Here is an 11,116-nt window from a genome sequence, read left to right as displayed (position 1 = left end):
GATTGGCTGGCAACCAGTTCAGGGTGTCCCCCGTCTAGTACCCGAAAACGTCTAGGATAGGCTCCAGCACCCCCCACGACCCTAATAAAGATAAAGCGGTATGGAAAAAGGTTTTTACTTGCCACACAGCCAAAATGTCCAATCATATAATGCAGATCCAAAGCAGGATATCACAATTAATAAAAACAAATGAAATAATGCATAGTTTTAAACAAAAAGTATACTGTACTTGTTTAAAAAAAAAGATATAACCAACCCTATAGACACGTTTGCTATTTTTCAGTTATTAATTTTTTTCCTACATTAACTTTTTGTCCTTATTTTTTAAGTACCTTATTTTCCGGTGTATAAGGCGCACCGCAGCATAAGGCGCACCTTCAACGAATGAAAAAGGTTTTCCAAAAATATAAATATATTAAAAAATTTCAAATACATAAGGCACACCACATTATAAGGCGCGAAAGTAGAGGCTGGGGTTACGCACTACTTCTTCTACAGGGGGAAATGGAGTCGGTGGCTGCTGAGAGTGGTTGAGAGACCTGTTGTGGCTCAATATTACTTCACACCGGCGTATAAGGCACAGGGTCATCTTTTAAAGAAAATAAAGGCTTTTGGCTATGCCTTTTACACCAGAAAATATGGTATATTTATTAAAAAAAAAACACTATTAAACAAACTTAGTATTATTAGTTATGAGTATTTTTTTCCATTCACTATTTGCCCTTATTTAAACAAAACACCTGAAAACCTTCACAAACGTGCCCTCAAAACAAATATGTATGAAAGTCAATGAAATGAAAAGTCAAAACTAAATAAATACTACCATGAAAAATCCTGAACCCTGCATGGAAAACATCTCGTATTTCACACATAACTATTCTTATCTGGCACAGCAATGTTAAGAGTGCGTGCAGGAGACAGATACAGCGCAGAGACCCTCGAGACAAATATTTAGATGTGATGTTCTTACAAATGGGATGCTGTACCTGACTGATGGGACAGGAATCGTTTACTGTCAGTTGGAGGCAGAAATCATGTTTTGGAAATTGTGCTTTAGAACGAAAAATGCGGGATCATGACCTTATTATCGATCGTTCACATTACAGTCATCCACCCATGCAAACAAAGAAGCACACATTATTTGTTCACATATATTTTATAACATTTTTGAAGTACATTAAGTACATTTTAGAAATAGAGGCTACAGTTTATAAAACCTTTCCAGCAGAAATCATTGATGGCCCAGCATCAGCCTTTTTCTTTAGCAGACAGATCTATTTTAAATGTCACAAAAAAAAGAAAAAAAAAAAGAAAACGCTGCATTGTTCAATCCTGTGCTCAGTTTAATATCCCATGTAAGCACCATATGTCTGCAAATCCTTTTTGTTTCATATATAAAATATAAATTATTGAAAAAATATTCAAATGTTTGTGAACTAAATACAATAAAATAGGATCTCATAACAAAAATATAAAATATACAAAAAAAATCATGAAAACAAAAATGGTTTTCCTTCTGAATCTTTTTTTTTAATGGACGATATGCATGTCACAAAAACTAAGGATATTTGCCTGCTAACTTTAAGACATACAGTAGATCTGTGAAATTAGAAATGTCTTTGAAATAATTGTGAAAATATCAGGTTTACCCCCAGCACCTGAAACAAAAAAAAGGCAAACTCATAAAACAAGAATAATTCGACAGCGCCAAGTTTCACTTCTTTAAAATGGGAGCCAATATAAAAAGTACTTTTTTTCAAATGTAGGTGGGGAGGAATAACAGTGTAACTGTTAACCAAACATTTGAAGGTCAAATTGGTGGTGTCCGTGCAACAGATTAAGGCGGCTGGACAAACATCTTGCGAAGAAACGTCACACGAAAACAGTCATTGGGAGACCATGAGAAGCTAAATAATACGAGTCTTCGTGCTCACGCCGGGTGTATGGCGTTCCATTTCCAAAACTATGAGAGAACTACGATCCCAGTCTATCTAACTTCAGGGTCCGTACACACAATCGGGTGTTCCGAGACCTCACAAAGCTTTTGGTTGTTATTCCGGCTTTGTCGCTTGCTTATTTCCCAAATCCGGACCTCTATGGCGGATGATGAAACACAATCTGTACAAATAGACATATCCAAAGCTATTTTCATCAACATGGGTAACATTCAGCTACTGTAAACAATAACATTGTATTTATAAGATGATGCTCAACTTTGGCATTTCCCATAAAAGCCAGTGTACAGCCCATTTGCCAAACTCATCTGGAACCAGTGAATGAATTCTAAAGCACAAGCATACATGGATGGAATCAGACGCTCCCTCCAACTCATCTCTCTGTTCTCGTTTTCAAAGTTCCCACCTATTTCTTGAGCATGCTCTCATGAGAATTTAGTGGGATTTCCGATCAAATGTGATGCCCCCAATCAACTGAAAGTCCGATCAATGTAAATTGTGCCCTAAAAATGTGAAATGGGCGTAACAATAAATACCAGTAACTTCGTGTGCAATTGGTTGTGGACTAATTTCATCGTGATTCCAAAAAAAAATATTTCATTGTGATGCAAAAGCAAGGAACCAAACAAGGGGATCCAGAACAGGCCGAGACACAGTGGATTATATATAAAAAAATAAAACACTATAATACACTATAAATATGTTATCACTATCACAAATAATTCCACACAGGAAATATATCCATATAACCCAACCAAACACACAAAATACTAACTCAAAATTCGGCTTTCTTCAAGTCCAAATGAAATGTCCATTTCTACTTTCTTCTTTCCGAAAAAAAATGTGAATGAAAAAGACTTAACAGGAAATGTTGAACTGGTTTACATTTATGAAAATAATTCCCCCACCAAAAAAAAAAAAACATTTTGTTTGTGGAGTGCGATAAATTTTTAATCCAATAAAATTCTCATGAGAGCATGATTTCCGTCACTTTCTCCCCAACCACTACTTGCAACTTTCTCCCTTTTCAACTCTTTTCAAAGTCAACACTTCATCCTAGATCCACCTTCAAACATTCAGGAGCATTCGTCTCTCAACTACACATTACCTTTGACAACTAACCAAACACTGTTGAAAATGACAGTGAACAGACATTTTTTTTATAGATACTTTAAAACAACCATAGATTTCCCCCGCAATGATTGTCTACCGTTTGCTAATACTGCTGGTATTCGCACAAAAAAAAAATCAATTTCAGTCAACACAGGAAAGAACACACAAAAAAAAAGTTTCCAAAGCAACGGTTACTTTCAGTCGTCTCAGACACTCTTGGTGTGAGTTTCACATCATGCAATCCCATCAGCAAATTTCTCAAAGGTTTTCGACAGCTATATATATATTTTTAACCTTCATTCTTGATACATTTTACAATGTACTTTATATGACGACTGATGGGGTTGCATTGGTGAAATAATACTTAAATTACATTTTTTTGGTCCAAAAGAATAACAAATATTTTTTTAAAAATGAACAGTTGCCTGTCTTGGTCCTCTTGTCCTGTGCTCCAACCTACATCTACAAAAAATACTAGCAGGATATATATAAGCACATCTCCAATGAAATTTTTGGCTTTGTATCCTGTTTAAAACGTCACCAAAGAGCACGACGACGACAAAACCAGTGAGTCATTAAACACGTTTTTGCTTCACTGCCCTCCCCTCCCCCAAATGAATGTTTGTTAAGATCACTTCATGAGTGCCAGTCCAGGTGGCTTCATTGTCTTGCTTGCGTTTCTGCTGACGTTCACTCGTCCGTGTCCGGCTTTACGTCCAACATGGCGTGCAGTTCCTCGGGAGTGTAGCCCAGTAAGCTTTTTAAGTCACAAACAAAACGGTAGACGTAGCGCTTCCCCGAGGTCTTGTGGATGATGTTCTTATCGTAATAGTAGCGCAGACCGCGGCTCAGCTTCTCGTAGTTCATCTTGGGCTTGTTTTTCCTCTTTCCCCACCTGCGAGCCACCTGAAGATGATGAGAATAGTGGATTAGGATTTGCAGTTATGATCATGAAATGTTTTGGAGCCGGGCGAGTATTACAATTTGACGAGTAAATCGGCAGAGCAAGAATTGCAGGCCCGTAACAGTGAAAGGTGAATGATGATGTAATGTTGACGTGTTTTGCATGGAAGGTAGGAATCTGGCATAATTTATAATTCCCGTCAAAGAGCCAAACAAGAATCGTTGCAAAATAAAAGCAGCATTTGTCCATGTGGCGAATGACTTAGGACCTCCCAAGGCGCGCGCCCGTGACCGGCGGGGTCGCAACCTCTCACCTCATCTGGGTCGGAAAGCTTGAACTCCCAGCCGTCGCCTGTCCAGCTGATGAAGGACTGGCAAGACTTATCGGTCAGCAGCTCCAGGAGAAACTGCCACAGCTGGATGGGACCTGTGCCTGCAATCCAAACGAGAAATACAAGATGGTCAATTTTGAGGGAGGCAGGGGGAAGTGCTCCTTGAAATGCTTTATGACAAAATCTAGAGCATTCGGGTCCGAATTTCAGCCAAGCAGTGGCTGTGTCATACATGTGGAAACAATCCCTTATATCCGACAAACATCTGGATAGGCGCCATAGCCCATATTCTTGAAGAAAAGCATGTTAGCAGAGCTACATCTTGCAAAAAAAAAAAAAAAATAAAAATAAAAAATACTTCAAGTATATCATTGCTGCACAGCAATGTAGTCATTGATTTTTTTGAGTATGATGCACCGGGAAAGAAGAGAAATCAACAATATAACGCCTGGCAGAGTGTGGAGTACAATGTACAATGTAGCCCTTTGTGCTTCCCTTATGCATGGCCGTTAAAAATATTCCTGTGGGTCAGAAGGGTATTCAAAGTCAAGCTTCTGAGGCAGCCCGATACCCAAAAAGCAACCGACATCTTGCATAAAATCTCATCCCATTGTATTTTCATTCATCTGGTGTCGCCCTTGTTCATCTTAAGACCAGTAGCGGTTCTTTTTCAGATTTCGACACAGATTAAATCGCTTGTTTAAAAACGAGCCATGACTCGAGTCAAAACTCTGAAGTCAGGGGCATCGGCGCATAGCTCTTTCATCAATGGATGCTACAGCTTTGTGTTGAAGGCTAATCCAACTGAAATGGGACGCTCGCGAAATATAAATTGGATGTGAGACTCAAAATTATGATGTATTAAAGCAAATTGCAGTTGAAGGTAGATGGCTTACAATGACAACATGGTGGGGGTGAGTGAAAAAGACCGTTTTAAAGAAAGAATTATTTTATTGCATGTGCGAGACTTCAGTACACTTTGATTTTGTGGCTTTCCTAACCCACCTGCTGCTCGAGGCGTGCATGTTGAAAATACACCTGCGTATGCAGCCACATCAGCCCGACCCCCCCCCCCCCCCCCAAAAAAAAAAAAAGACATATTCGTGGAAACAAAGCAATGTGGGTTTCACACTTGACATTTGTGAGCGTGCAGCTCATGCCCAAGTGCGGTAAAGACGCATACGGCGGGTAACACTGCTTCTCTTTCACCGCTTCGACTCACATTCCAGCATCTGCCGCTGTAACAGCGAGGCCCTTCTGCAGCAACGGAGACGCTCGTGCATAAAACGCAGACTTTTTTTATGAAAAGAAAAATGTTTCCAAAAATATCATACAATGGCCTTGTGCTGAAAAATGCGTACAGTGAGGCTTCACATCAGCAGACTGTCACTCAACCAAAATGGAAAATTTGACTGCACACTTTATAACTTTACTTTCTTGATATTGGCACAAAATAAAGTTTTATCAGTTTGAACCTTACCAATATTATTTTTGTTGTATATTCAATTAAATATCAGTTGAACATGTTTTACAAATGACTGTAGGCTGCTTTTGTTTATGTTGAATACAATATTGCAACTCTATCCAAATTGTATGTTTTGTTAGCATCTTTTTTTAGGTTTGGAGACAATTATACAAGATGTAGGGCAGGCGGCTGCGTGTTGGCCAAAACTGATGTATTTTGAACTTCATTTGCATCGGAGGCAGTATAAGATTTACATGATCTGCTTCTGCAAATGTCACCAAAGATGAAGCGATAATTTGACTGTGGTTGCGTATGAAAGGCAAGCATAATTTCAGTTTCAGCGGCATTGCTGAGACAACCTGGAAAATGTAGGTTGAGATGTGGGCTGCAGATTGCAAATAGAGCGATTAGAAGGGTGCAATATAGACAGTGAGGAAAAAAAAGACAAAAAATGACGGCACAAGTGTTCCCAGAAGCTTTCATTTTCTTCAAAAAATGGCCCTGTCTCTTATAGTCTGGTGTGTCTTATATGTGAAGTAGTATTGAGCCAATACAGGTCTCACAACTAGTGTCAGCAACACCAACTCCATTTCTCCTTGTAGAAAAAGTGGTGTGTAACCCCCGCCTCTCCTGTAGCGCCTCATATTGTGGTGTGCCTTATATTTGGAAAACGTTTGTATATTTATATATTATATTTGGAAAACCTTTTTCATTCATTGAAGGTGTGCCTTATACTCTGGTGCACCTTAGATATGGAAAAGGTATTAAAATACTCCATTCATTGGGGGTGCACCTTATACGCCGGTGCGCCTTGTACACCAGAAAATATGGTAGCGTCTCAAACAAATTGTTTATTTCTGAAAAGTATTAAATAAAGAACAATTGTCATCTCAGAAAATTCTATTTATTATTGTATTGTGATAAAAGCCAGGAATATTTTATTGCTCATAAAAATGCAGAAAATAGCACACATACTATTCTATTTGTGTGTTTGCCGTCAAAAAAAAGGAAAATGATGGAAAAATCTCGTTTTAAAATACAGTAAAGTCTCGTTATATCGATATCGGATATATCGATAGTCCCGGTTATATCGATACTATTTCTATGCACGCACGGAGAAAATTACATGCAAACAGGGTCGGATATATCGATAGTCCCGGTTATATCGATATTTTTTCGTACTCCCTTGAATATCGATATAACGAGACTTTACTGTATGTCATTCATTGAAAGTGCGCCTTATAATCCGGTGCGCTTTATAGTGCGGGAAATACGGTACTTTTATTTCTTGTGTGAAAAGGGGGAGGTAAACAGCTTCTGACACTGTGCAAGCTTGGAAAAAGTTTCCTTTGAGGAGACTAAACTGGATCTTGTGCAAATGAAATGTTACATTTTTTGAAGCCATCACAATGACTTCCACGAGTAACGTGGAACTTTTCAAACTATTTAATGGTCAACCGCTCACCTGTGTAGCCTGCAAGTGCCGCCGCCGGAATGACGGGTTTGTCTTTGCTAAGGTCTGAACGTTCCCTCACATAGTCTTTAAAGGTGCCCTTGGGCTTATGGGCGTGCAACGCTGCGGGGTAATCCTCCGAGTCGAAGCTGTCATACGAAGGTACCCTCTGTAGACTGCTGAACGACGACTGGCTGCTCCAGGACTGCGTCAAACGGTCGCAGCTTTCAAAGCTCTCAGTGCTCTCAAAGGAGTCTTGGCCGCCGAGCTTCCCTGCACAGAAACGGGAACGGTTAAAAGAAGATCGCATTCCGCTCTCGTCAATCACGATGTATTCCTTTGAATACGTTGTATTCCAAATGGTTCATTTCTGTGATATCCATTGTCACTAATGTCACTATGCCTCACCGTTGCATCAATCAATCTAACTTTGAATAGCACTTTTCATACATAAAATAATATGTAAAGAAATAAATATATCAAGAAATAAACACAAAAGCAAATGAATAACTGGATAAATAAATAAATAAATAACTACATAAACAAATACAGGAGCAAACGAATAAATAAATAAAGAAATAAATAAATATATGAATAAATGACTAGCTAAATAAAGATACATTAATAAATGACTAGATAAATAAAGATACATTAGTAAATACATGTATAAATAAACACCTAAATACATAAATGACGAAATAAATAAATGGATACATAAACAAATAAATAAATGACTAGAGACAGACAGACAGATATACTATACAAAGTGGTAGCTAATGCCCACATTTTAGGCCTAATACAATGAAACATTTTCACACAGCAACACAGTCGTCGCTTCCCGTACAGTAGTCCTTTGTTTTGTTCAACTGCTGCCTTTTACACACCTCATTGCGCTTGCATAACCGCCCTTTGGATTAGATTCCAAATACCGGCAGTAGACAGTCTCGCAAATTGTCTTGCTATTTTTAGGTTCAGCGAACGATAAGGGCCGCCTTTCATTGGGTAAGTCATTAACAAATGACAGATAATGCAGCACCTTGATTGATGCCCAAATGTTTGACTGGCGAAATTGGAGCCACATGTGGATATCAACCGAGCCACAAAAATACTTTCCCACCAGAGTACAATGCGCGGTTTAAAAGTAACACATGGTGCGCGGGATTCACCCGGATTAGATTTTGGTTGAAATGGAGCAAATAATGCGAGCATTATCAATCATACGGGACGACATCACACCAACCAGAGGATCCGATTAGCTCTTTTGGTAGCATCAGCATACTCAGATATACCCAAAACAGCAAAGCACCACTGACTTGCCAAGCAAACACCACAATTCAGAAAACACCAAAATGAGAATCTGTGTACTATAAAGCCATGCGGATGACTCTTAAATCACATCTGTTCTATGTGTTTTGACGCTTGACCCCCACCCCCGCTCACCTCTGCTCAGACGTCCCACACACATGTTGTCAGGGGACACCACCTCCTGTTTGACAGAGAAGTAGTCACCCTGCAGGGGGTTGAGGGGCGTGTCCCGTAGGATGCCAGTGGGGTATTCGCTCTCATACTTAAGGGTCAGTAATTCCTCGGAGCTGATGGGGTGAAGTGTCTGGTAGGACTCCGTGATGAAACTGGGCTCCGAGTATTCAGAGGGGGGAACGCATTGGGCGTGCTCAATGCCGTAGCCTGAAGATCGTAGCAAGCAGAGAAGAAGCAGAACAGGAAAGGGAAGGGCAAAACGGATGAGTGAGATCAATCTTTTAAGCAAGCAGAGTGATCATCCTTCATGTGATGACTCCCAACCATTGGCAGATAACACTGTGGGAGCCCCAACGAGCCTACAATGATCAGAAATTCACCAAAAAACAATCAACACGAATGTTAAGGCAGCGTTTTACATCCACTTTGACTGGTTACCATTCAAAATGGGAGTAGGGTAAAACAGTATGTGGAATAAATTTGCAAATTATGTAAATGTAAATATAACAATTGCTCTCTCTCTAAATATAAAGTAAATTTAGAAACTGTTTGTGGAACACTTATAATTTTCAAATGATGTCAATTTAAGTACAAAAATTGCTCTCGGTCTCTCTCACTCTTAAAATATCAAGTACATTTAGTTTTAAATTTGTATTTTCAAATTATGTAAATTTAAATATCAAAATTGCTCTCTCTGTCTTTTTAAATGTCAAGTCAATTTTGTTTTGAAGCAATGTGTGGAATATGTAATTTTTAAATGAGGTAAATTTAAGTATAAAAATTATCTGTCTCTCTCACTGTCTGTCTGTCTGCCTCTCTCTGTTTCTGTCTCTCTTTCTCTCTCTGTCTGTCTGCCTGTCTGCCACTCTGTCACACTCTCTCACTCACTCTGTGTTTCTGTGATACATGAAAAAACACAACAATAAACTGTGCTTGGAAAGGACAAATGTTTTAGATGAAATTACAAATGTATGAGCACATCACAGTTGCAAAACTGACACTGTATTGCTTGCATCATGGGCAAAATCAACATGACTGACACAGACTGCCAAGTACTTACTGACAAAGTAGTCTGAGGTATATCGGGATTCCTGGAAGTTGGAGGTCAGTCCGTTGTTGGTGTAATGCTTTGTGTCTTCTTCATGAAAAATAGATCAAGAATCAGTTGCTGAGCGTCAGTGACCTCGACATTGATTTTACGTATCACGTAACTGCATGCAGTGTTATTAAATATGAATGACCTCGGCCAACGTGTGCCTTCCTGTTTGGCTCCTGTTACGATTGCAAATATCGACTAAATGAACACAAGCAAAAGATCGCATCCCTTGCGTGGGCTTCTGACCTATATGACGTTTTAGCTTCATCAACCTTAAAACCCCCATGTGTGAGAAAATAGCGATCTTACCTTTTTGAAGCATTTCTAAATGCTCCCAAAGGATGTCGCCAACAAAATCAGGCGCTAAATCAAGGAAGCGATCCTTGCCCATGGCACACAGGCTGCCGCCATTCATGCAGAATCTGTCAAAGTCTACATTCTTCAGACTGAACTCGTTCACAGTCCACGTTAGCCACGCCGCTACGTGGTTTTCTGTCCATTGTCTTGGGTCTACAGAGGATCAGAAAAGCAGGGATTGGTGTGAATATCGGCAAACAAACTTCCCGGGATTTCACAAATCGTTGGTGTACAATACAACTACCTTTGGGAATACCAAGTCGCTGCTGTTCTTTGGTGAAGCCACTGAAGGTAGCCTTTAGAGCTTGCGACATCATCTCTTTACTTCCGGGAGTTAGCAGCGGAACATCTCCACACTCCGGATCTGCCAAATCACAAATTACAAACAGGAAGGAATTTCACAATACACTGCAAAAATATTTTGATAAAGTCAAAAACTGTACAATCATTGCAAACATACATATGACCGTAAATAAGGGTGATTACAAGATCCTGCAATATGTTGAACGTCACACCAGGGTGTCTTGATACATCTCCTTGATCGCCGATGTACGAACAAGTCTTTCACATTCATGTTCCGAATCATTCAGAAGAATTTGATGAAGCATTGTTTCATGAGGCACGCGCAAATGTGTGAATGTCTCCGATATCAAAGGCTTCTGCTTCCAAATAAACACAAGATATTTATTTGCCCTTGGACCAAAGACCAACCGCGACCACGCATTCCTTTAAATGTTGGGTGGGTGGGCAGATACTGACGCCTGGTGCCCATCAGCGATACGCTGACCCCATTTTAGCCCTCCTGCAACGTTGCCCCGACACAGTGGACTTTCTGTCGCCACACCAAGCATCGGGTCAAACCCTGGGAAGGGTCAGGGGTCAAAGGATGAGGGAATGATGTCATCCAGACTGTCGGGGACGACGAGCCAAGTTGGGGGTGGGTGGGGTGACCTATCTTGAGGC

The 11,116-nt window shown here is 39.8% G+C and overlaps 1 protein-coding gene across 2 annotated transcripts in view; it reads right to left on the bottom strand.

Moving 5' to 3' along the window:
- Positions 1-1,137: 1,137 nt before the first annotated feature.
- Positions 1,138-11,116, bottom strand: part of ets1 (ETS proto-oncogene 1, transcription factor) — a 52,130-nt gene continuing 42,151 nt past the window's right edge. For both annotated transcript variants that reach the window (XM_089013961.1, XM_089013962.1), the window contains 7 exons: positions 10,398-10,517; positions 10,106-10,306; positions 9,761-9,838; positions 8,662-8,907; positions 7,234-7,494; positions 4,286-4,404; positions 1,138-3,974 (listed from right to left, as the gene is read on the bottom strand). In XM_089013961.1, coding sequence (XP_088870087.1) covers positions 3,759-3,974; positions 4,286-4,404; positions 7,234-7,494; positions 8,662-8,907; positions 9,761-9,838; positions 10,106-10,306; positions 10,398-10,517 — 1,241 coding nt within the window. In that variant the 3' untranslated portion in view covers positions 1,138-3,758. The remainder of the gene's footprint in view (positions 3,975-4,285; positions 4,405-7,233; positions 7,495-8,661; positions 8,908-9,760; positions 9,839-10,105; positions 10,307-10,397; positions 10,518-11,116) is intronic.

This window comes from Hippocampus bargibanti, linkage group LG14 (assembly GCF_051943395.1).
Source record: "Hippocampus bargibanti isolate YZ-2025 linkage group LG14, ASM5194339v1, whole genome shotgun sequence".
Taxonomy (NCBI): Eukaryota; Metazoa; Chordata; class Actinopteri; order Syngnathiformes; family Syngnathidae; genus Hippocampus; species Hippocampus bargibanti.
Note: the sequence above shows the minus strand (reverse complement) of the source record. Positions and strands in the feature narration are given on the sequence as shown.